We start from the raw sequence: 25,590 nt of genomic DNA, 5'->3' as shown, positions 1-25,590 counted from the left end.
TGCTTTTAGAGTTTGGGTCAGATTCATTCAAGGAATTTTGGAGCTGAGCTTAATGGACTTCCTAAGGTTTGCACTGGATTCCTCAAATGCCTTGTGCTGACTTCCTGACTAGCTGAGAGAAGATGCTGAACCAAGAGCTGTTGCTAAGCTCCAGTTCCCAGAGTGGGGAATGCCAGAGCACACAGGATTTGCCTGCTTGCTCTGAAGCTACAGCCACACTCAGTGTTTCACCCACACTCCCTGACAGCTCTGCAGTCACTCCTTTTCTTGCCTTCCAACAGAGCTCAGCAGTTGAAGCTCTCAGCAGGGGATTACATAAATTGGGGCTTTGCTTTTATCCTGGAGAGAATTCAAGGAGCCTCTATTATAATCTTCCAGCTGATTGATCTGGTGTCTGTGCCAGCACTGTGCTGTCCAGGGCACTCTGGAGCAAGGCTCTTGTTTGACCCTTGCTGCTGAAAAGGTTCTGCTTTCTGTGGGCTGCGGAGGAATTGTGTGTGCAGCAGGAAGGATCCGTGTTCCCCCACTGCTGCTGCAGTGAGCATCTCCCCCAGATGAGTGTCTGTTTACCAGCTCAGTTTCCTTGAGCTGGGTTTTGGCAGGCTGCCCTCCTGCTCCCTCCCCTCCCACCTCCACTTTGGCTCACTTTTTCCACAGCTTTCTCAGTACTCCTCCCTCAGCAGCTTCCCATTTTTCACCCTTTGCTCCTTCTTCCATCAGAGTGGGATCCCCTCCTGCACCTATTGTGCCTCAGCAAGGTGATTCACCTCCTCTTGACACCCCTTAATGGCACTTAAGAAAATGCTGTTGTCTGTTAGGATCCAGAGTAAAACCATTTTTATCCTATTTTATATTACTTATTTTTATCACATGCTTTAATTACATGCATTTTATTTCCAAGCTCAAATATATTTGTGTTGTCTGTATGCAACCTGTCACCTGGATGTGAAAGACCCCAAGATTTTTGTAGAGAAACAGAGCTTTGACAAAACTGGTTATCCAAATCAGAAAGTGGGAAATTTATTAACTAAGTCCCTCTAAAACTTGCTTAACCATTTTTTCAGGAAATCTGTCCTAATAAATATTTAAATATTTTCCTAGCTTCAAATACTAAAAGGAGAGAAACCCTTTAATTTTTTAACCTCCCTCACTTCAGCCCCCAGCTGCTTTGTTCAGAAAACATGAAAATCCTCCACTTCCATCAGTTAAGCTCTTCAGGCACTTTTCTGAGCACCTCTTTGCACATGAAGATCCAGTGGAAAATCTCAATCATTAATTACTTTCAAATGTTTAACAAAAAGAGAGCTGCTTCAGTGAAAGCCTTCAGTCTTTACTATGCATGTATTGATTCAATTTAGCTGCAGCATTTGTGGCCTGATTGTAGCAAACAATCTGCACAGTTTCAGCCTGATACTCCTTTGCAAAAACAGGACCTTGCAGACTTGCTGCCTTATTTGGGCTGGTTTTTATCCTTCACTATTTCAGAGCGAGCTCTCATCCATCTCCAGGGTAACAAGGCAGAGGCAAAGGAGAAGGGGCTGTGATACAAACACAGGGATGTGAGACTGGAGGCTCACACTGGCTCCTTCCACCTTTGCAAGCAGAACAGGGTTCTAGGGAGAGCTGCAGCACAGAGAGCAGAGTCTGCTGCAGGGGCACTGTGCTGCCCTCAGGAGCCAGGAATCCACAGCCTGCACAGCTGAGTTACTCATTCAAGCTGCTGCTGGAAACAGAAAGGCAGAGAAGGTAACAACGAAAAAGTCCTCCTGCCCTTCCTGTTCTTTGCTGTTGCCTCTCTATCAATAAGAGAACCTGGCAGCTGACATGAAATAGCTTTGGTTCACTCCTCATCACCTGGAGTCTCAAAATTGGTGCTCCTGATGCTGTTCCCATTGTCCCTGTATTTTGTGAGTGAGAACTGAAGCACAGGTGCCTGTTGACTGTCATTCCATGCACTAACGCCCTGACTGCAGGAGTTCAGCTGTCAGGATCCTTCCAAAGCACTGCTGTGTTTGCTAACCCAGTCCAGCTGCCTTCCAAACCTCTCTCTGGGCTCATGCAGCAGCAGGACAGACCCTGTGCTGTGCAGAGCCTGTATTTCCTGCTGGCATTCACAGGAGAAAGGAGAAAACTGCAGCAAGCTCAGTGCTTGGAGTGTGTCAGGCCAGGCAGCTGGGCTGGGAGGATGCCATGGGCTCCCTCTGTCCCCTGTAAATGACCCAAAGATGACCTGGGGCACCCCTGCCTGAGCTCCCTCTGGCATCTGTCAGCTCCTAAAGCAGCAGTGACTGAACAGAACTCTGGAGCAGCTGAGCAAAGAGCCCCCAGCAAACAAAATGCTGCTTTCAAATGTCCCAAAAATGACTCTTTGGAAAGAACACACAGGTGTATATGGCTCCAGCTGATTTTATTTGAATTAAATAAAAAAGTGTATTCCCCACATTACATTGATTCATCTCAACCAGTTTCAGCAAAAGGCAGGTGAGCCCTCCCACCACCCCTGAAATGCAGACACCAGTCTGTGGGCCCTGGGAAATGTTTTATCTGCATCATTCCCTTGTGGAAACAAACTCCACTGCAAGGCCATCAGGACTGAGCTCCTGTTTAACCCTTCTGCTCCCACTGCCTGAGCTCTGCTCTGAGCTGCTGGACACACATCCTTACAGGAATCCCCCAGTGTGTTCTTGGCACAGGTAAGTCTGAGCACGGTGCTCGGCTCTAACGAGGTTGGCTGAGCAGTCCTGCCTTGGCTGCCAGAGCCTCGTTCTGCTGGATGTGGTACTCCTGGAATCTCATGGAGATCCTCTGTGTCATCTTTAGATACTTCTGCAAGCAGTTTTCTGAGCAAGTTATCTGCAGCAAGAGGGAAACACAGGGCTTCAGACAGTAAGTTAAACACATCCCCAACCAGGACCCAAAATATCACCACAGACAGGGATAAACAATTAGGTGAGTACATCCCATACTGTCAAGATGAAGGCAGTAGGAAATGCAAAGTTGATTTTTTCTGGTATGCCTGAAACATTTACTAATATTCATTCTCATATTAAAGTCTCCATGGAAAACACCCTGGACCTGGGAGATACCATCCTTTTGTCCTTGGGCTCCTCTTGTGGAACTGAACTATATATTTTGAAATTAATAATAAATCTATTAAATTAGGAAGTTTTGTTTTAATTCTGTTTACAAAGACATACTGGCTTTGACACCCAAATATGATCTGCTCTCTGCTAACTTAGTTTAACCCTTTTTTACCCTTGTTCCCATTGGCTCTATCAGCCTTCTGCTACCTGCCTTGCCACCAGAGTACATCAGTCAGCTGAACTGGGAAATAAATACCAGAGCCTATTCCATCCACAGTATTTTTCAAATTTATAGTGTAGAGAAAGAGCTGTGAGATGATTTCTGAGCTACAGTCCTACTAATTGGATATTCTGTGCCATGGCTCAAAGCTATCACTGCAAAGGTAACAGATTTGGGTAGAAAGGAAAGCCAACCCCTTTGCCTGGGAGCGCAGACATTGCTTTGGTTCTGCTCAGTACAGAGGATGTGGAAAGCAGAAGGGATGAACTGAACTGGACAGAACCCCAGCAACTCCACACAGCACCCAGCCCCTGCCCCTCTCTGTCCTCAGCCTGGCACCAGCTACAGCCAAACCTGCTGAGCAGGAGTGGAGTCTCCCTAGGAAACAACTTCTGGAACTGCCCCAGGCCTCTGGTGCCAGAGGGAGCGGCGTGCGTGACGCTGCTGGGGAGTCCAGACTTGCACTGGCACTTGGGTGAGGAAAGAGCTCAGAAGTTGGGTTTTTTCAAGTGTAGGATCCCAAAGGGGATGTGTGGAGGTATAAACCTCAACTATTTAATAAGAAACTACAACTCTCAAGAGAAACATGGGAATTTCCATCGCAGTGTCCATCTAGACAAGTGTCCTGTTTCCAGAGACAGGAAATCCCATAATGGACAATCTGGGCAGAACTTCCCAGAAGAAAGTCTCTTCCTAGTTCCTCTGTGAACAGATGGCTCCTGTGCTGCCAGACATGAACCCTCTGCAATCCACAGAAGCAAAAAGAGGCAGGTGACAATCAGAAAATGGTTTGGGTTGGGATGGATCTTAAATATCATCTCATTTCAGCCCCCTGCTGTGGCAGGGACACCTCCCACTAATGCAGGTTGCTCCAGGAATCTAAGAATATTTTGGACCTAAGTAATCTTTAATCCACAATAATTATGACCTGTAATATAATTCCACTAAAGCAGATGCAGAGAAGATTGGGAAAGAAGAAATCTGTCTTGGGAAGCTGAGAGAGCTCTGTTCAGGGCAGCAGAACCAAAGCTGAAAGGAGACATGAGTTTTGCCTGCAGTGAGGAGTTGAATTCCAAGGAGGCAGAAAAGGCTCAAAAACAATGGTTTGTTTAAAATGTTAGGCTTTTTTTTTTCTGCCAGCGGAGTCAAGCAAAGGTTATTAGATTTTTAACCAATAAAGTGATTAGGCTCTGAAACAGCCTCTCAACAGGAGAGGAGAAGCAAAACCATGCAACTAATCTTATGGAGAGCTTAATCTTTCTGCAGATGACGACGAGAGGGAGCTCCCTGCAGTGCAGGGAAGTGGATTGAACAGCCAGAGCTGTGCTCCCATGACTCACTGCAAAGCAGGAACGTGGGCAGGTAAACAAATATTTCAGCAGGATTCCTCAAAGAATGAGATGCAGGCTGTGGGTGGGCAGCTTCCATGTCCATGGAGTCACCATCCATGAGAAGTTAAGGCACAAGAACCTCCACTGACAGCTCAGGGAATGAAACACACAGAATTGCAATGAGCAGCCAACATGCAGTGGGGACTGGGCAGATTCTGTGTGTGACAACCACTTCTAGAATGGTTTTGGTGGAAGGAACCCTAAAGAGCATCCAGTTCCACCCCCTGCCACGGGCAGGGACACATTCCACTGTCCCAGGCTGCTCCAAGCCCTGTCCAAGCTGGGCTGGGATGGGACACTCTCTTGGAAGCAACATGCCACACACCCACACTCCACTGAAGGCTGCTGCTTTCCATCTTAGTTTAAAGATCAAAACTCTCTCAGTTGCTTCTGAAATTGGAATGCTGCACAGCAATTCTGCCAAAGAGTCATTAGAAGCCATCACCTACCTCTTCTGGTTTCACATCTCTGCTAGTGAAATCCTTTATGCAATCCACAAAGCAGTTTTCTGTAAGTTTATTGTATGTGCCAAGAAACTCTTTGAACTGTAAATAAAAATTGGACAACGAATATTAAAAAAAAAATTTAAAATCAGTGTTTATTTTTCTTACATACAGCTGCATAGTGTAAGGAAATCTGAAGGATAAGTCCCTAGAAAAATTTACTCTTAGTCAGAAGTTTCAGCACCAAAAGCTGCTCGTACACAAAACATGCTGTTTGTCAATGGTCACCTGCTGAAGTTTTGGTTGTGTTAACTCAGCTGATAACTCAGTTTTTGTCCTTCCCTGTGCACTACACCTTCCACTCCCTGTGACAGCAGCACAAGGCTTTCAAACCACCCCTCCCAAATGCAGCACCTCACCTGCTTGATCTGATCAGCCTCTGATATTTGTCCAGCCATGTTCCACCTCCTGTGGCTCAGTCACCTAAAGGTGAGGATAAAAGTCGAGTTTTAAATAAAAAAACATAAATATGAACTGCAAAATTTTACATCAGAATGGAATTTTGTGCACCCTTGAAGTGTTTAAATGCAACTTTGCTAGCAAACTTCCAAGCCATTCACTCAAAGGGAAGTTACCTGTTGGGAATGCATTCAGTTAAAAAAACCATCCAAGATAATTCCAGGCATGAAATCTTACGAGATCCACCTGCTAATTACTGTCCTTTAAAGACTTTTAGAGCATTTCACACAGCTATAGTGACTTATAAAAACAAATAAGGTATTCTATAAGTGCTGTCAAACTTACTAAATAAGCTAGGGCAGGAGCTGGGGAAGGAGCAAAGTCATAACACTTTCTAGCCTTGGAGTTTCAGTGATTTTAGATGGGATCTGTAAAAAGTAAGGAAAAAAGGCAAATAGAAACTGGCAGTCACTGAACAGATGCAGCACAAGGTGCAGGGCCTGGTTTCTGTGTAGCTGCACCAAACACCTGAACTGCAGCAAATGTTGTGGTTATTGTAGTGAATTAAATGCAAGAAGAACACAGAACAATGAAAATGGAACGAAACAGACAAAGAAAAAGGGAAAAAAAGTAAACAGCCATGGATCTAAGAATTTAAGCAAGTATCCTCAAGGAAGACTCACATTCCTAACCCAACACAGTGAACAAGTTAAGGCTTGAAAGCATCCCTGCAGGTTTCCTAGAAGACTGAAGCCTGCTCTTCCTTTTCCCTTAATTTCCATGTTATCTAAGACCTGTTATCACAGATGACAATGCAAACTAATATCACGTGTTGGCAAGAACAAGCTCCTTGGTTTAATTCAACTTGTGGAAGAAAAACGAGCACTGAAGTGCAGTCACTTGGGGAAAAAAAATAATTTTAGTCCTTTAGTGAGGGCTACTTAAAATTAATCTTCTATTATGCTTTGCCAATTTTTGGGCCAAAGACATTCATGTTTTAGAGAGCTTTAGTTATTGCAGTCTCTCAGCAGTGGGAAGGGAAGGGTAGCTGAACATGAACAAAGAGACAGCAACAATTATTTCTACAACAGAAAGAAAACGAAGCAACTAAAAATAGCATCAGGGAGCTCTCACAAGAGTGAGCTGTCCTACAGCACAGCGATGGTGACATCTGCCTCCTGATGTCACCACACCTTATGCCTCACAGGGAGCCAGTTCAGAGACTGCAGGCCGAGGGCACAGATGATCTGGGATGTCAGATGCAAGAACTCCCCAGGGGCAGGCAGGTCACACAGGTTATGGTGGGAACAAGGAACCAGCTTTTATTCAGGTGGTCACTGAGTCACAGACTGCTTTGGGATGGAAGGGACCTTCAAGATCATCTCATTCCACCCTCCTGCCATGGCAGGGACACCTTCCACTATCCACAGGCTGCTCCAAGCCCCTCCAGACTGGCCTGGAATAATTCCAAGGATGGGGTACCCACAGCATCTCTGGGCACCCTGTGCCTCCCCACGCTCACTCAAGGATTTCTTTCCAGCACCTAACCCTGCCCTGTGGCAGGGCAAAGCCACCACCCCTTGCCCTGTCACCCCATGCCCTTGTCCAGAGTCCCTCTCTCCTAAACCCCTGATTTGTTTCAGGAGCATGGACATGCCCATCACTGGAGAGAAGTGGTGGCAAGTCCACTCTCTCTTTCTCACCTGTGAGAAAACAAGAGCAGTGACAGTTCTCCCGGGGCGGGGTATGTGGATAATTAAACAGAAACTGCAGGGAGCACTTCTGTCCTCTGCCAAAGGCAGGAAGCTCAGAGTTTCACCTGTCGGTGCCATTTTCCCACACTCAGGGCTGCCCCATGATCTGTGTTTACAGCAAACCTGATCCCTGTCCTTCTGGGACTGACTTGGCAAGACTGGAAATGGCAGACTGAAGCTGGAGTTTCACAGACCTTGACACCTGGGAAAGGCTCTGATTCACATCAGCACAGCCTGATCTGAAGTGCCTGAAGCGCTTGTCCCTGTACAGGCATTTCACACATTCCACAGGGGAATTACAAGGCTCTGCTGCACCTTCAGCAATAAATCAGTCTTACATGTAAAAACCAGCTACTGAACATTCCCAGGAATGTGCAAACCTGCTTTGTTCCAAAATAGGCTAAATGTATTCTTCCAAGATTTCCTGCTGCTTCTCCCCTTTCCCTCCAACTCTGCAAAAAGCTTTTAAAGGGTGATGAAAGAGCGCCCAGCACCTCAGCCAACCCAGCCCAGAGCTCCCTGCAGAGCTGTTCACACCACCCCTGCAGGCTCAGGCTTAACCCCGTGGGCTAAACACGATTAGAAAATTCAGCACTGCCTCTCCAAGCAAGGATGTTCACACTGCAGGAAGCAGAGGCCTCTGAATAAACCTCTGCTGCAAGGGACACGCAGCCTGGGTGTGCTGCGTCACCAGAAAGGAACAAGAACTGGGAAATCTCCCTTCTTGAAAGCCTCTTCCAAATATGTAAGTTCCATTAAGAGAAGTCCCTCTGATCAAAATAAACAGGCCCTGTGTTTGGGATTGCCCTCCCCACCTTTTTGAGAAGAGCTGCATTTTTCTGGGAAGAAGAGTACAATAAATCCCTCACACTTGCAATCCCCACTAACCATCTGAATCAGCTGTAGCCACTACCTACTCCATAAAAAGAAAGCTGGAATGTCTCTTTCAACCTTTGCTTCCAGCTGCACACAGAAAACACCACACAAGTGTTTCTGAGAAGGAAAAAGAAGGGTAAAAGCATCAAGTCAAAGAAATGAGACAAAGAATAAAAATCTCAAGTCAAGGAATTGTGTCAAGGTAAACTCCCCACAGCTTCTAGAGAAACTTATCATGGGGGATTACTAGGCTACAACTGGATTGCCTTCAAACTTAAAAGAAGCCCAAACAAATTAATGTTAAGAGGCATTTATGGAAGTGAGATGGAGAGGGTGAGATGAGAGGGGCGAGTCAGGAGCTGGAAAATCAGGTGCAGCTCGTGCTCAGCTTATCATTCACTGCCTCCTGCGCTTGGCCTGGACCCTGCTCTGAGGGAGAAGGATCGGAGGTGGAAATGGAGCAGCAAAGGGGAGTTACCAGGCTCAGCCTGGCCTCGCGTGTACGGGCACCAGGCCTGAGGGAAAACACACACATTCCCCCCAGCACTCTCCTCTTTGAGCGAGATCACACCCGGCTGACGCTTCTCACCCGACAAAACCAAAACCTGAGCCGAACAGGCCGAGCTTTATCTTTTTTTGCTCTTCTCCTTCTACTCCATCCCCCAGTTCTCCCTTCCAAGGGCACACCGAGTTCCTCTCGCTCGGGAATCGCCCCCTCAGCGAAGCCCGGCCCAACACCGGGATCTCCCCGCTGAGGGCCCTCGGGAGCGCTCCCGGACCCTCGTGGACCACGGGGAGTCACCCGGTGTCTCCTGGGCCCTCAAGGGGACGCTCCCGGGCTCTCCCGGGTCCTCAAGGGGAGGCTCCCGGTGTCTCCCGGGCTCTCCCGGGCCACGGGAAGGCTCCCGGTCCCTCCCGGTCCCTCCCGGGCGCGCGCCCGCTCCCTCGCCCGCTCCGCGCCCGCGCGCACTCACCGCCCGCGCGCCGGCCCCGCAGATTCGCCACGCGCGCGCGCGCGCACGAGGCGGGCCCGGGCCCGGCGCCGCAGATTCGCCACGGGGCGGCGAATCGGCCGCGCGCGGAGCCGCCGCCCGATTTACCCTGCCGGGGCCGCGCGTTTCCCGCCGGACGCCGTTGAGGGGAGGACCCGCGCGTTTCCCGCCGGACGCCGGTTAAGGGGACGCCGTGGCCATGGCACCGCGCGCTTCCGGTGCCGCCGGCCGGGCCGGGACAGCGGGAACGGGGCTGGGATAGAAGGAACGGGGGTGGGATAGCGAGATAGGGGCTGGGATAGCGGGAACGGGGGTGGGACAGCGGGAACCGGGCTGGGATAGAAGGAACGGGGGTGGGATAGCGAGATAGGGGCCGGGACAGCGGGAACGGGGACGGGATAGCGGGATAGGGACCGGGGGGGCTGGGATAGAAGGAACGGGGCTGGGATAGCGAGATAGGGGCCGGGACAGCGGGAACGGGGCCGGGATAGAGGGAAAGGGGTTGGGACAGCGGGATCGGGGCCGGGATAGCGGGATAGGGGCCGGGATAGCTGGTACGGGACCGGGACAGCGGGAGCGGGGCCGGGCTATCAGGAGCGGGGCCGGGGCAGCGGGAGCGGGTCCGGGCTGTCAGGAGCGGGGCCGGGCTATCAGGAGCGGGGCTCTCCCCGGCCGTGCCCGCGCTGCCCCGGGAGCTCCGTGCGGCTCCCCCATGGAGGCGGGCGGCGGCTCGGGCGGCAGCCGGGACTCGCTGGGCAGCCTGACGGCGGGCGAGGTGCTGGTGCGCTCCACGGCGGCCCGCAGGGAGCAGCCCCCGGCCGGTAGCGGCGCCAGGAGGGGCCCGGGGCCGGGGCCGGTACCGGGGGCCGGGGCCGTGCAGAAGCTCCGTGCCGGCGGCTCGCCCTGCCCCGCGGATGCGGCTGCGGACGGAGCTCCCCGGGCTCCGGGGGGCACCGGGACCGGCACCGCTGCAGGTGCGTCCGGGAGCCCAGGGCGGGGCTGAGGCGGTGTCAGCGCGGAGGGGCTGTGGGGCTGGGGAGCCCCCCGGCTGTCAGCTCGGTGTTCTCCCGAGCCATGACGCACATGAGTGTGGGCTGTGGGGGCTGTGTGGGCTCAGGGTGCCCCGGCATCCCGGGCGGTGCTCCAGGCCGGGCTGGATGGGGCTCGGAGCAGCCCGGGCTGATGGAAGCTGTCCCTCTCCACTGGGGCAGGGATGCTTCATCCCCGCTGAACATCTCTAGGTAAAGGATATGATGCCTCAGGGTTTAGCTGTTATATTTTCAAATTTTCTGCTGCTTTAGTGTGGAGTTCTGAGCTTCACATGAGGGGATGGTGAGCTCTGTGCACAGAGCAGGGAGACAAAACAATTCCTGCTCCAGCTGGGCACCAAGGACAAATGATCCAAATCTCAGCCCAAGAGCACAAACCCCGTGGGCTGGAGAGAGAAAAACAAGCAGGATGGGACTGCAGGGGCTAAAGCTGGAATTGGAAAATTAACTCCAATATGGTAATAGACCAAAACTTATAAAAGTTAGAGACCCTGTCACCTGTGGTCCATTTTTGTGACCATTTTGGTTCATCTTTGGTGCAGCCCTGGCTGGGCTCTTGTGCTGCCCAAGGTGCATCCATTGAGGCCTCTGAATAAATCCCTGCTTTGTTCTTTAGTTCCATCTAGTCTCTGTTCTAGTCAGCCTTCACAAGGCATCAGCTGTTTAGTAATGTTGTTTTTTAGAGGTTTCCCCATGCTGTAAATTGAATTTCTCATTCAGACTCACAGAATTCATTGATGTTTTTAAGCTTCAGCTCAATCTCTGCTCATTTGTGTTATGAGGGTCATGATGTTTAGGCATTCAGAAATAAGGGAAATGTGGAGCTGTACAGAAAGTGCACCACAAATGATTCACAGCAAAACTGCTTTTATTTTAGGAGTCCTAAGCACCAAAGCATATCCAGAGTGTCTGCTTCCAGTTGAAAATTCAGAGCCCATGTTTTTATCCCAAATGGTAAGAAAAGCTGCTGCTCCTTCCTGCAATCCTGAGCTAAGAGAACACTGCTTTCCTCAAAAGGCTGTAGCTCCTCTAAAAGCAGCACAAGATTTTGGCTCAGCCTCTGCAGCACAGCTGTGCAGCTGCTTTTTCTCTTTGAGTTGCTGCTGATGTGGTGTTGTTGCTGGGGCTTTATTTAACACTGAGTGCTTCATTCTCTCTGTGTGAGCAATCCTGAACTGTCCAAGGTTAGAAACTTCTCTAAACTTCAGCAGGTTCAGTTTCACTATTGCTTCTTTGGCCACAAATGAGGAGAATAATCTTACTTAGCACTTAGAATATGTGGTTTTGATTTGAATTGTGTTTGTGGAGTTTTAGTCCCTAAAATGCCATGGGAGTTCTTGCCAGCAATGTCCAGACCTTTCTGTGGCAGAGGTCTTGTCATGTTTTGTGCCAAGACCTTTGTGTTGCTGTGTGCAAATGGTTCCATTTGTGTGCTCAGCAATTCCATCTGCCTCTAAAATTTTGGTTACAGAGGCTTTGATCTCTGCTTTTTCTGCTCTTGTTCTGAAGGGTCCTCCAAAAGAAGCTGCAGCACAAGATGATCGTTTGGGGCTGCTGGAAAATAGCAGAGGACCTGAAGGTAAAACACACCAATCACCATTTTTTTTTTTAAGGAGACTGATTAATTAAAGGAAAGGAAGCTTTTAGGTTGTTTTTTTTTTCATTATAGAAGCTTCTGAGTGAAAATATTCAAAGGTTGCTTTGATATAAAGATGATAATAGTAATAAAAATTCTTTACTTTTGCAAATCTTATCTCATTCTTGCTGGCATTACATTTTTTTAATTGAGTGGAACTTCTGCCAGTGTGCCAGAATTGAGATTCCCTCTGTTAACCAAATAGTCATGTCTCTGAATAGACAGTTTGGGGAAGGGGCTTGTTTTGATTAATTTTCCTCTTGTGAATTATTGTGCTGCAAAGGCATATTTTTCTTCAAGCAGCCTGTACCAAAAAAGTGTATTTCTAATCATCAAGAATCCTAGAAATCACAATGTCAGTATCTTTTCCTTTAATTTCTGAATCTGCCAATTTCAATCAGGTTTAGGGAAGTGAGAGCTCTTAAAGGAAACACACTTATGCAGTTTTCTTGGATATCTGGAGCTGTGTAAAGGAGAAAAAATACAAATCAATACCCTAGTTAAGACCAAAAATCAGTACTTTTACACTGACAGGCAGCAGCTATTTGACTTACCAGTATTTGCTTCCTCTGCCCAGCAAACAGTGGGTGAGGGAGAGCCTGCAATGCTTTTAGCATGATTTGCACCTATTAAGAAAATTTGTTGTAATTTATGATGATGGCAGGGAAATACTCTTTCTGGGGTTTTCTTAATTAAATTTTTTTCAAGTCAGAATTTGCAGCATTTTATTGGCTGGGTTATCTGAGCTTGAGTTGCCATTGAGACTTTACTCACCATTATTGGACTTTATTGATACCAGCATTCAGTGCTATAAAAATTGTGTTAAATGAAGCCTGCTCTTACTCTTACCATTATTTAAATTTTCTACTTACTGAAAGGAAACAATTTGTTATTGCAATAGATGATGTGGTTCCTGCAGGCAACAGATTCTTCACAGCAAAATTAAATGTATTGTACTTTGTCTCTACCTGTGAAATAGACATTTTGTGCCAATTATCTCAACCAAGGATGTTTGTCCTTCCCCACAGATGATGTTTTTATTTCCCAGTATGCTACTGGCCAGAAGGAGGCTCTGAGAGCAGTGTTAATGCAAAAGTGAGTGTGAATTGTTGAGCTGTTCTGTTTCTGTACAACTACACCACTTCAGTTTTGTGCCAAAAATGCATAGCTGGTAAGGAAGAAGTGTTTTTTTACTGTTTTCTGACAGTGTTCTTTTTCTGTGCATGAAAGTGTTGATTTTATTCCCTGGAGTATCTTTGCATTTCTCCTGGAAGTTTTGGCATACACAGTGATATGAATGCTGTATGTGGGAAATATTTGCTTGGAGGAGATATGGAGAAAATGCTGTTTACAGGCACTTTTTAATTTTTCTAGAACTCAGGTTATTCCTGTTCATAAGGAGGTGAAGGTGCAGCTCTTGGGAAATGCCTCCACAGAAAAAAGGGAAGGTGCTGGGAGTGACACCAGGACAGCAGCCAGGGAAGTTGAGTCTGCAACAACCATTGCAGCAGCCACTGCTGCTGCCATTGCCAGCACAGCTCCACTCCTCAAGGTCAGTGGGAGTAGCAGTTCTTTGTCCTCTTAACATAGTAAATGTTCCAAACAAGCCTGAAATTGTTGATGGTAGCTCCAGAGAGCCTGAAATTGTCTGCTTACTGCTTTGTGTGTTTGTCATCTCACACTTGCTGATCAATATACCAGAGGGAACTAATTTGGATTTAACTAAATGAGCAGAAGACAGAGAACATTTATCTATTTATCTATGATTTATCTATTAGAAATTCACAATATTGCTAAACCACCAAAAGTTTTTGTTTCTTTTGGGATGCAAATCCAGGATTCTGTGAAGGATGTTTTGTTCTTTTGATGCTCACACATCTAAAATAATGGGGTTTTTTCTCCCTTCCTTTTTTTTTTTAAATTATTTATTGCAGGTTCAAAATGATTTGGAAGCAAAAGTGAACTCAGTTTCAGAATTGCTTCAGAAACTGCAGGATACAGACAGGCAGCTGCAACGAGTGTCTGAACAGCAAAAAAATACAAAGGCTCAACATGAGGAGCCCCACTACCAGCAGAGAGTCAGTGAGCTTGAAAAACAAATGAATGCCTTCATGGTGCAGAGGATTCAGCACCTGGAAAAGCTACAGGAGCAACAAATGAATATTCAGGTTAATAATTTCTTCTGTATCTCAATGTTGATGTTATAATAATTTGGATTGTTTCTTAGTAGTAGAAAGAAAGAAAGTTCAGTGGAAGTGGATCAAAGTGAAAGCACTCAACAATGAGAAAGACACTGAGGGGCTGGAACATGTCTAGAGAAGGGAATGGAGCTAGGGAAGGGTCTGGAGCCCCAGGAATGACTGAGGAAGCTGGGAAAGCTCAGGGGAAATGGCCTCAAGCTGCACCAGGGCTGGGTATTAGGGGAAATTCAGGTTTTGGTTGGGTGTTAGGGGATTCTTCACTGAAGGGTGGTCAGGCATTGGAACATGCACAGGGATGGTGGAGTCACCATCCCTGGAAGTGTTCAGAAATCATGGATGTGGCCCTGGAGGACTTGGTTTGGTGGGGAACATGGTGGTGCTGGGAGAAGAGTTGGGCTTGGTAATCTTAAAGGTCTTTTCAACCTTAATAATTCCGTGATTATGACCAGAAATCCTCTGTCCTTTTGTCTCCCAGTCCCATCTCATCAGCTCTGCAGTGAGCACCCGTGGCCTGCAGCAGGGTCCTGTGCCTGCCCCTGGGCCCCTGGCAGGGCACTGGGAGAAGCCAGAGCAGAGATCACTCACTAATGAAGCACCTTCATCTCACAGGGGTTTATTTCCTGCCAGTGCTGCAGCTGCCCAAGGTGGAGACATATTCTTATTTTCATTGTTAGTTTTGCATTAATTTGGTGTCCATTAATATTGGATTGTGTATCACAGCAGTAATGAGTAGTAAATATTTCTTCTGTTTAATTCGTTTGATTTCCCAATGCTCTTTATCATTTTTGTGACATTCTGAAGATGTTCCAGTATCTTCCACTCTAAATTAAAGTGAGACTTTTGATTTACTGAAGTCTGCACCAGGAGGTGCCTGGACTTAAAATAATCTTATTGAGACATAACCTGTGTGGAAGCCTGTGATGAACTGCAGTGGGGTTTTGGTTTTTTTTAATCCCCTTATGGTAGCAGTCAGAAATATGACATTTTCTTCCTGTTTACTTAACTAGTGCTGTAATTCTTTACATTTTTGTGCAGAATTTATAGACCTGGAATGGGGCTTTTCCTAGATTTTTTTTCCTAGAGTCTGCAAGGGCAGGTAGTGATAGGACAAGGGGGAATGGCTCCAAACAGAAGGAATGTAAGTTTAGATTAGATGCCAGGAAGAAATTCCTGTGATGGTGGTGAGCCTCTGGCACAGGTTGCCCAAAGAAGCCATGGCTGCCCCTGGATCCCTGGCAGTGTTCCAGGCCAGGTTGGACAGGGCTTGGAGCAACCTGGGATAGTGGAAGGTGTCTTGCCCATGGCAGGAGGTTGGAACTGGCTGATCTTTAAAGTCCCTTCCAACCCAAACAACTCTGTGATTCTATGACATAATTTCCTTTGGAGAAAATTGTCAACATTTAAATAACTTTATTTTTTTTAGTGTTCCCTGAAGCATATTCAAGCAATTTTCCAAGTCATGGGGGTCTTACACAAAAATCTCCTCTAAAGACACCAGTGCCTCGAAGATATGCTCCAGAACCTGTACCCAAAAATGGGAAGATCTCAGAGAAAGAAAACTCTGTAGTAGAAAAAGAAAATACTCCCAAACCTACAAGAGAAGGTATTGTCCTCCACTGGCCTAACTAGCATGGCCTGGTGGTTACTTTGTGTATTCCTCATCTTTTCTGACCTTTTCCCTTGGGTTGCTGGCATTTAAATGCATATATTGAGAAGATTTGGAATCTACATTTGGGAAGGGTTAGTTTTGTGTGTAAGTCACTTACTCATAAGTAACTAAAGACTTAAAGACAGTGCTGATTTAATCTATAGAGTTTCAGCAGGACTGCTCACTGAAATACTTTTCAAAGTCAAGTTTCAGGAAGATTAGACAGAATAATGTAAAACATGGGAGCTGCTTAATAACTTTGCCATTAATATTGGTTAAATTGAATTTTTATTTCATTTTTTCATGGGTCTGCAAGGTCTCTGGATTATTATATTGAAAGCAGCAGATGTAAAGCAAATGTAAAGTAATTTTCTTTTGCTGCGTTTGATCAGGTTCTGTCTCTGTTACAAAGCTGTCAGGTATTCCTATTGTTCAGTGGGTCCAGGAATAAATGAAACAAGACAAAAGAAGCATGCTGTCCATAATGTCACAGATTTGTTCTCAGTGACTCAGTTCATTGCCATCCCAGTTCCATCTAGCTTTACTAATTTAAAGCAATCTCAGAAAGACAGATTAGTGTGAGTGGTTCTAAGTGACTTGCCTTATCTGAAATAGATCTATATATTTAAATTTAATAATATTTTACTCTCCTTGGTGAGTATAGTGAAATACCTGGAAAGGAAAAGAAAATATTAAATAAATTGAACTAGCTTAACTTCATTTTTTTTTCTATTTCATTTAACTTCATTGTAGGTGAAGGGAAGGGTCTGGAACACGTTTTGAATTCTCAAGAAACACAACTAAAGCAAATGGAATATTCCAAGAAGACAGCATTAAACAGCAATGAAAGGAACTGGCATGCTGACAGAGACAGGTGGATAAACACAACAATCCAAAACTGAGGGAGAGTTTCTGTTTCAGTGAAATTGAGAGAGGTGCATTGGACACTGCTGGTGTAACAGAGTCTCTGTGTGGTCCTGCAGTCTGGCACAGCTGTGCTGGAGTATTTCTGTTTTGGCATTACCTTTTACTGAGGGAATGGCTGGAGCTGTGCCAGGGCAGGTTTGGGTTGCATGTCAGGAAAGGTTCTTCCCCCAGAGGGTGCTGGGCACTGCCCAGGGAATGGGCACAGCCCCAGGCCTGACAGAGTTCAGAGCTTGGACAATGCTCTCAGGGACAGGTGGCATTGTTGGGGTGTCTGTGCAGAGCCTGGAGTTGCTCTCTGATCCTTGTGGGTCCCTTCCAGCTCTGATATTCCAGGATTCTGTGGTTCCTGTTGAACTGCAGGCAGGTGAAAGCTTGCTGCTAAGGATAGCTCACAACACCTTTCTCAGAGGTCAGCAGGTTGCACTTGGAGTGTTTTGCAGGAGCAGCATCCACCTAACAATTCCCAAGATTTAAAATGGGAGGAAAAAATGTTCTCAGCCATGCAGTCTGAAGCATATTTTCCCCAGGCAATAATGTAAAGTTATAATTTCACTAATCCAGTGAGAAACTTCTCATATATGCTGTCTAATTTAGAACAGTATGCACAAAAATGTTAATTGCTTCAAATGGAAAGATATCCCATATCTTTGGATAAGTGTTGCTCTATTAGATGTAATTTCACTTTTGAAAATAAAAGGATTGGGCTGAAGGTGTTAAGTGGTAAACAGAGAAAACCCAGTACCCTCTCTGTAACTTCAGATGCCAAAGCAAGTTCCAGTTTATCTGAAAGTCTGGTACTTGCACTGTAAATTCCTGCTTGGTTTCACAGTTGAATCCTTTCTTGGGCCACCTCAGGAGCCATGAGAGGTGTAACCAGGAGTGTTTCTCCCCTCAGACACAATGCTTTGCCTGCAGACTTATTTCCCTCTTTTGAAAGCTACAACTCAATTGAGAAGACAGTGCAAAAAGCAGATGATTTACTTCAAGATCTTGGAAAGCTGAGAAGAGAAATGCACAACATTCTGCAGGTAAAGTCAATCTAATCACCATGAGCAGGGTTTTGAAGAAGGGGAATAAAAATGTAGAGAAAAACATAAAGGTCTGATATCAGTAAAAGTGTTGCTCTTCTACACCTGTAAAAAGATCCACATCTGTTTACAATTAATTGAAATATTGGAGTCTCTGTGTGGGGAAGAGCTTTGAGGCTGAATAATGCTCTGGGTGTGCAATGGACTCTGCCTGCCATTGTCCCAGACATAAAATAGGTGAGAGAGAGGGAAGGACAGAAAGAGAAAAAAATAAGTTAGTTTATTTTTTTGTTTTAAGGCTCTGGATATTTTCATTGCCTGTTCTCTACAGAGCTGATGTAATTTTCCCATTTGGGAAAGAATAGTGTTCCATTTATCTCCAGTCAGCTTTAGGGCTGATTTAAGCATTTCCTTTTTCATTTTGCCACTTTTTTTTTTTGTATTGAGTGCTGTTTCCAAGGAATTGCCTGGCACAGAATCCTTGTGCTGTTTCTTGTGCTAGTGGTTTTGTACCTTTGGGGCTGCAAGATCTGCTTCTGTGCTGGCAACATGGAGCTTTAGACAACTGAGGCTTTTATCTCTTAACTTGGTGCCATTCCTGGCTCCACCTGTCATTTTGTGGTCCTTTCTGTCCTTGTCAATATACACAGTGAGAAAGGAGAAAAAAAGTGAAAATTCATCTCTGTGAATTTGCTTTAAATGTAATAGCTTTGATTCTGCTGGTTCATTTCTGTGGTTGGAAGTTTCAACTTGCATATTTCCCTAAAAAATATTTTGCATTACCTGTCTGGTTTTGTTGCTATATCTGTAGAAAATGCAGCTTCATCTGTCACATAGCATAGTTGATGTATTTGTTACAGATTTTGTAACACTTTGTGGATTTTACATTTAACTATTCTTACTAGGAATGGAAACGGGTGCCACTGAGGTTGCAAATATTTTCTTACCACTGTTGCTAAAAACTTAAACAAATAACAGACGTTGTTACAACAGAACAAGATGAGATGGGATAAGGAATGGCAGAAAGACACAGTTACTGAAATTATTTGAAATCTCTCTTATGAAAAGGTCAATAGAAAGACAGAGATGTGATGACTTAGCAAATGGAGAGTTGGGTCAGTTAAACACTTAGCTACTGACTCCTCATCACTGAGAGGTTTCTAGAGTGATAAATGATAAATTTTTGAGTAAATGATAAACCAGCTCTGTCATAAAGTAAAGGTGTGAATTAGCTGAGGACAGAAGGTGGTGCTCTAACCCAAGGAATTCATTGCGGCCAGAAAAACTGATCCAATGTCTCATGGATTTTACCTTCAAATTTCAACAGCTCTTCTTCTGTCTTTTCAGGAAGCAAGTTCATGGAAATCTGACATGACTGATCTTATTAAGGTATACCTTGACCTTTTATGTTGTTTCTTTTGTGGGTTTTTGGGCTTTCTATGAAATGCTCTAATGCTGAAGCAGTGTTGAGTGTGTTTGCAATGAAATGTCACTGCCTGCCTGTGGCACACCTGGGTGTTTGTTAAAGGATTGCTCTCATACAGATCACATTCCTCCTGGCTGGCTCAGTCCTAGGAAATCCCTTGAGGGGATCATGTCAGACTGGCACAGTGTGGGCTGCTGCTACCAGCATTTTTTATATATTTAACAGATCCAGTTACCATTTCATGATCTGGGTCTCAGTAAATCTGCATCATTTTACAATTTTTCAGGTATCTGTATTTCTTACCTTTCCTCACAGATTTTACCTTACTGAGTTAGTATCTGTCAAAAAGTTTCATTTTAAAATGAATGCCTATATAAAATTGATAAATAATTTGGTATCTTGTCTTTTACTCTTTTACACCAGGCCAAAACCAAGGTCATGGGATCAGAGTGTTGGTTCCTGTTTTGTAATGGCATTGTGGCAGTACGTCTGCTTGAACATAAACTTTTGTTTAATTCTGATTTGAAGAAAGAGTAACTTTAAAGCCAAAACTAAGTTGTGATCTGTGAGATTTTCTTTTTTCTGTGCATTCAGTTGATGTTTTCACAGTCTGGGCATTTTGGTTTTGGTTTGAGGTGTTTATTTAATGTACATTAATCACTTTGAAATATTTTTACTGTTTGATGAAGTTTTCATGGGCCCCTGGGTGTTTCCTTAGGAGTGTGAGAATGAATGTGAGAACTTGTTTCCTGTGTTTGTGTCCCTTTCTTTTGTACTTAGCAGCTAATTTATGCTCGATTTTTATCTCTGTAAAAGGGTTCTGCAAAGTGAGAGGTTTCATTGTTCTTTCTGAAAAGTGAAAACGAGTAAAAGTGAAAGAGGATCAAGGGGCTGCTGTGGGTTTTATCTTGTTAAAACTTACAAGTATTGCTCGGTGTTTCTTGGGGGTAGATTGATGCCAAACAAGTGCATATATTTAGAGGACTTGGGCTTTTATTAGGCTCTTAATTATATTTAATTACTGTTACATGGAGAGATTTGCTTGTGATACTTCATGTATCTAATTGCCATCTTTTCACATGCTTATTAGCCTCATTAGCATTGCCTCTCTTACTTCCCATCATTTTCCATTTGAGATCTTTTGGATGTCTTTCACTTCTCTAAATATATTTGCAACATAATGAACATTCTTGAGTAACTGAAGTTGCTGATAGTGCACATGGGCAAGATTTCATATGATGGCATTGATGTGATAACAAATTAATAGAAAATTACAATCTCTGATTAAAAACTAGAGGTTCTGTTTCAATTTTAGACAAAAAATCCTCCTGTTGTACCTGATCCTCCTGAACATCATCCAGTCAGCAAACCATCCATCCTTCAAAATGTCCAAGTGCCAAGGTCTATTCTGACAGATGCTGAAAGGATTTTGAGAGGAGTGCAAAACAATAAAAAAGTCCTTGAGGAGAATCTGGAAGCTGTTACTCAAGCAAAAGATGGAGATGCCATGTATGCTTTCAGTAACTCCTTGAGTACAAACAGGTCAGACCCTGCAGTTCAGTGCTTTGTGAGATTGTGTTTCCATATCTGGGCGTTGAAGAACTCATGTTCTTCCCTGCAAAAAGGATTATTGACTTTTTCTAGCAATCATTGTTTGATTCTTGAAATTCAGATGTTTTTCAGCCCTTGTGGTGTGAACTGATTTTTGTCAGGTGCCTAAATCTGATTTCTGAGGCTTTATCAGCTGGACAAACTGCTCTGCTGCCAGGGCATTTAACTGTTTCCTTGCCAACTTGCATTAAAAAGAAAGTTGAAGCCTAATATAATTATTCAGAGCAGAAGAGGCTTTATAAGCCTGTGAATTTACAGAATTTAATTACCTCACAACAGATCTTTGGCTTTTAAACGTTTGCTTTGTTAGTTGTGTTAAATACTCCTGCTCGAATAATAATGGAAATTTTCTATTAAAATACAATCTAAACCTGCATTTTCCTGAGGAAGGTAAATATTCTCTATGTAGGAGGGTTTTTTTTGAGGCATGTTACCTGCCCTCATTATCTTTTAGGGGATGTAGTAATTTGTCACCTGCTTTTTGTTAAGTTGGAATATTTTTGTTTTCTTGCTTTTTTCAGTTGTGATCAAAGTAGAAAGTGACACATGGCTGCCTCTTATTCCTAAAATATTTATAATAATGTCAGTGTTTACCAGCAGGGAGTGGGGTTTGCAGGTGGCACCATGCAAGAAGAGATTTGGGGTTGGGGCTGGTGCTTTTTGGGGAGTGTAGAGGTGCAGAATCTCACTGTCTGTGTTCTGAACTTCTGTTTTTAGAGCATTTAAAGGTGACTGCTTTCCCAGGAACAAATCTGTGCAATTTGAGAAGCATTGACCTAAAATGGTTCTTTTTTCTTTTTCAGAGATGTCCTGGAAGAGATTCGTATCCGAAGGACTGTGGATGAGTGGATCAAGGCAATCAGTGAGGAAATCCAGGTAGGGCTGGGAAAATGAGTTCAGATTTTTTTGTGTTGGGTTTTTCCACCTTGCCTTGTTCTTTCGTGTCCACAGTAAAGTGATTTACTCACCTCTTGAAAATGTGAGAAAGCTGCCTATTATTGCTGACATGCAGTAAGCTATAGTAAAAGAAATATAACAAATAAATAAAAATAATTAATAAATACATAATAAATAAAATATTTACCTCTGTTTTACAACTGTGGTTGTGTAATGAAAATCCCTGGTCTCACTTGCTGCCCAACATGAGAAACAGGTCCTTTCTCAGAGCTTCAGAATTATCCACACACTCTGCTGATAGCCTTGAAGACAAAAATCTCCATTTATTATATTTATGTTTTCTATTTAGGTTGAAATGGCAAGAAGTGATTCAGAACAAGGGAAATATGATCAAAAAGCCCCATGGAACAAGAGAGCCCAAAACCTCAGGCCTGTGAAGATCAAGAAAGAAACTAAAGAGAAAACTCAAAACATCCCAGGAGGCTTGACAAAAAAGCCTTCACCTCCAGCTCAGCCATTGCAGAAGCAGGTGGAAGATAACACAAAGAAACAGAAGTTTAAAACTTACTTTTCTGAAAATGTGCAGAGCAAAGAAGAAAAGGCAGACGTGAGTTGCCAAGTACTGGTTCCTTTTCTGGGAAAAACTGTTCAGTATTGACATGAAAAATGGTGTGTGCAGGTGTACTAATTCCAAATGAAGGTGATAGCTCTGTCCTGCTCCAATTTACATGAATGAAGAATTGTAAATTACTTTTTTTTTTCCTTTCTGGTGTCCAGCAGGAAGCTGTAGGTGGAACTGCAGTTGTCCAAAGTGAAGATTATCTGTCTCAAGTTTATGGGAAACCCATTTACCACGGCCACCGGAGCACGCTTAAAAAAGGACCCTACCTGAGATTCAACTCTCCCTCTCCCAAATCTAAACTTCCCAGACCCAAGCTGATAGAGACTGTTAGAGGTGAGTGATTCTTTGATGGGAACAAGGTGTTCCTTCCCTGTTTTTCTACCAGGAATTCCTTGTGGAAATGAATCTGTTAATTTTGGTTTATCTGCTTTTCAATATAAAGCTTGAGCTACTGCAGTGGCTTTTCAGAGAGGTGGTCACTGCCTCAGGTTGGTCAGGGCTTAAGAGGCATTTGGAAAATGCCTTTAACTTAACTTTTGGTCAGCCCTGAAGTGGTCAGGCAGTTGGACTAGATTGTTGTTGTAGGTCCTGTCCATTTGAAATAATTTATTTCTATTTAAGGCCCTCTTTTCAAAACTAAAAAATATCAGAAGTTTTTAAATTTTGCTTAATGTGTCTCTCATTTATTTTAGATTGTCAAATAAGTACTTATTCCTAAATTTGATTAATGTATTCCTATGTATTTATTGTTGTCCCAGATTTAATGAGATGAACTGCTAAAATTAATCACAAGTGAGTGTGTTGATAAATGAACTCAGTTTTTGATAAATGTTACTGGGAAACATATTTTTTGTGTCAGGTTTATCCAGTGATTTTTCATTTGAATATTTAACTCATTCATTTAACTCATTCAGAGTTCAGAAATGTACTGAGACTTGAAAACTGAAGAAAGTTGAATTTCTTGTTTCAAATACATCAATTGAAAGATGAAAATTTAAATATATGGGCATGAAGATAAAAATAGTGAAAGATGTAATCAGAATCATTGGTTAAGTTCACTAAGTGCAAGTAACTCCTTTTTCTTCATGCTGTTAAGAGTTATAAGCAGAGCAGAAATCCTTTCTGTGATAGCTTGTTAAGGTTATTTAATTGATAAAGGTTATTAGTTGATTAATAATTAATTATGTTCCTTAGTTTTGTTGGCAAAGTGTTAGGATAAGAGGGTCCTAATTTTCTAACCTATTAAAAATGTGTAAGAATAACTACAAAGAGAGACTATATGATATCTGACACAGGTCAGTGTAGATAAACTTCAGCTAGAGTTAGTAATTAATCTGATCTGCTTTATTTCTTAAGTACCTTTTCAAAACTTACCTGATTCTTAATGCAAAAACTAAGAGTAATCTTGAATTGTTATTAAAAAAAATAGTGTGGATCATTTTACTGGGGAGAAATGACATGAAAAAAGATAATGATGAAGGGAAAGTGTGGAGATGGGAGAGAGGCTTAAGAGGAAGAGGGGGATAAGGTGTGGTGGGCACAATGGAGTTAATAAGATGTGCACCCATGGAAAATATTAACTGGCTCCCTCCATGCTCCTTGCACTTAGGCTGTTGTTACCCATGCAGGGAAAATATACTTGATGCAGTCTTAAATGCCATGTTTAAAAATGCTGCCTGGGTTTTTATTACAGCTGTCAAAACATTATATTCTGTGTGAAATATGAGAGATTAACACCAGAAGGCAGCCAGTCACTTGATGAAATCATGTTTTTAGGCCATTGCAATGGATGGTGTAAAACATATCTGTGTTTCTGAAGGCAGGCAGTGCTGGGGTTTGAGGCTGGGGATTTTTAAACATCATCATCACCACAATATTATTAGTAGTAGTATTAGTATTATATTTAAAATTTGTTTGTTTGTTTAAATATTGTTTAAATAACAACCTGGTTTAGTGGAAGGTGTTCTCGCCCATGGCAGGGGGTTGGAACTGCTTAATCCTGAAGGTTCCTTCCAGCCCAAACCCTTCTGTGATTCTGTGGTTATGATGTACATCCACAGTGACAAGTCCTCAAATTGAACAAGAATCTCTTGTTTGGCCTGACCTGATCTTTATGGCACTTTTCCTTACCTGTGCTCTGGACCCAGTTGTGATTTGTGAAGAAAAAGTGTTATTGGTAGAAAACATCCACAATTTTCACCACCGTCCTGGAAAATGGGGGTTATAGTCCTGGCAAAAACACAGAAAACTTTTCAAAGCTCACCATCTTTTAAAAAGTGAGACCTTGTTACATGAAAACTGACTGAGGTATTTTGTTTGCCCTCTCTTGGATGTCTTTTCTTTGGTGAAAAATGGTGTACCCTCTGCTATACTCACTTGAAGCATCATATAACACTGGTTTTGACTATTGGCTGTGCTGTACACCCATAATTTAATTTATTCTATATAGATATCTTTGGGTGAAATGTGTGCTAGTAAGCATTTAGGGTAGTAATAACAGTGACACAGTGACCACTAAGATTTGGATTGAGAACAGGCACTCCTTTAAAAATATTTAATCAGCAGTTCTGCTTTTGCTGAGTCCTAAATGAATTTTCTTCTCTATTTATTGGGCTCATGTCCTTTACAGAAGGTCATAACCTTTCCTGGAAGGCCAATTTCATAATTCCAGAAACAATATCTAGTAAAGTGGCAGAAAGAGTGTCCCACTCCCCAGTCTAATTATAACAAATAGGTAATTTGATAATTTGAAACCACCAGTTGAAATTCAGTGGTGTCAGTGAAATGAAAGGTTCTGTGCAGTTGGAATGAGCTGCTCCTGTGCTTCAGCTTTTTTCTGTTGGGTGCAAATAGAAATGAAAGGGAAAACTGCACGGGATCAATGCTGCCTTCAATCTTGCAGAGCTCCTGTGTGTGACAAACAGCTTCAGAGGTCTTTGCTGGAAAACAGAGTGAACTCTGGATAGCCTTTTCCCAGAGTGGTTCCTTCCAAGCCATGAAGTCATGCTGCAGAGAAGAACATGTGTTTGCAACAGTAAAGCCACCATAAAATTTGTTTCTCTATTTAATATCAGGCTGGAGTTATGGGAAGTTATGGTTTTGTCTCTATCCTGACAGTAAATAAAATAAGACACCTCCTTGTGTTCTTATCTGAGGGAAAAATGGATTTTTTTGCAAGTTGTGTAAAGGAGCAGCACTCCAGTGAGTGTATCCCATTCCCAAACTTTCTGATTTTAATGGAGACTGAGGTTTGTTTGATACTGGCATTATTTATCTTTGCCTCTTGATAAGACTGTTGGCCAAACTGCTTCATTTTTGTCCTTTCCT

At 43.8% G+C, this 25,590-nt stretch overlaps 2 protein-coding genes across 9 annotated transcripts in view; one reads left to right on the top strand and one right to left on the bottom strand.

Annotated features, from left to right (window-relative positions):
• Positions 1–2,390: 2,390 nt before the first annotated feature.
• TIMM9 (translocase of inner mitochondrial membrane 9) lies at positions 2,391–9,283 on the bottom strand. 2 transcript variants are annotated; one of them, XM_039712841.1, is made up of 4 exons: positions 9,201–9,283; positions 5,557–5,620; positions 5,144–5,239; positions 2,391–2,853 (listed from the first exon to the last, which is right to left on the bottom strand). In XM_039712841.1, exons 2-4 carry the CDS (start codon positions 5,593–5,595, stop codon positions 2,719–2,721), a joined length of 270 nt encoding a protein of 89 aa, XP_039568775.1. In that variant the 5' UTR covers positions 5,596–5,620; positions 9,201–9,283; the 3' UTR covers positions 2,391–2,718. The 2 variants fall into 2 exon arrangements, with proteins under 2 accessions (XP_039568775.1, XP_039568776.1); XM_039712842.1 differs by lacking the exon at positions 9,201–9,283 and adding an exon at positions 5,942–7,171.
• Positions 9,284–9,762: 479 nt separating this feature from the next.
• KIAA0586 (KIAA0586 ortholog) overlaps positions 9,763–25,590 on the top strand; it is an 88,560-nt gene continuing 72,732 nt past the window's right edge. For 2 of the 7 annotated variants that reach the window (XM_039712817.1, XM_039712815.1), the window contains exons 1-15: positions 9,810–10,192; positions 11,145–11,221; positions 11,777–11,846; positions 12,932–12,998; positions 13,278–13,455; positions 13,838–14,071; positions 14,580–14,748; positions 15,528–15,707; positions 16,506–16,626; positions 17,575–17,707; positions 19,055–19,096; positions 20,449–20,675; positions 21,548–21,620; positions 21,991–22,248; positions 22,419–22,596. In XM_039712817.1, coding sequence (XP_039568751.1) covers positions 9,931–10,192; positions 11,145–11,221; positions 11,777–11,846; positions 12,932–12,998; positions 13,278–13,455; positions 13,838–14,071; positions 14,580–14,748; positions 15,528–15,707; positions 16,506–16,626; positions 17,575–17,707; positions 19,055–19,096; positions 20,449–20,675; positions 21,548–21,620; positions 21,991–22,248; positions 22,419–22,596 — 2,269 coding nt within the window. In that variant the 5' untranslated portion in view covers positions 9,810–9,930. The other 5 variants (XM_039712816.1, XR_005627851.1, XM_039712818.1 and 2 more) reach the window with 5 other exon arrangements.

The sequence above is a fragment of the Passer montanus genome, unplaced genomic scaffold (assembly GCF_014805655.1).
Source record: "Passer montanus isolate IOZ18808 unplaced genomic scaffold, ASM1480565v1 scaffold27, whole genome shotgun sequence".
Classification (NCBI taxonomy): domain Eukaryota; kingdom Metazoa; phylum Chordata; class Aves; order Passeriformes; family Passeridae; genus Passer; species Passer montanus.
Note: the sequence above shows the minus strand (reverse complement) of the source record. Positions and strands in the feature narration are given on the sequence as shown.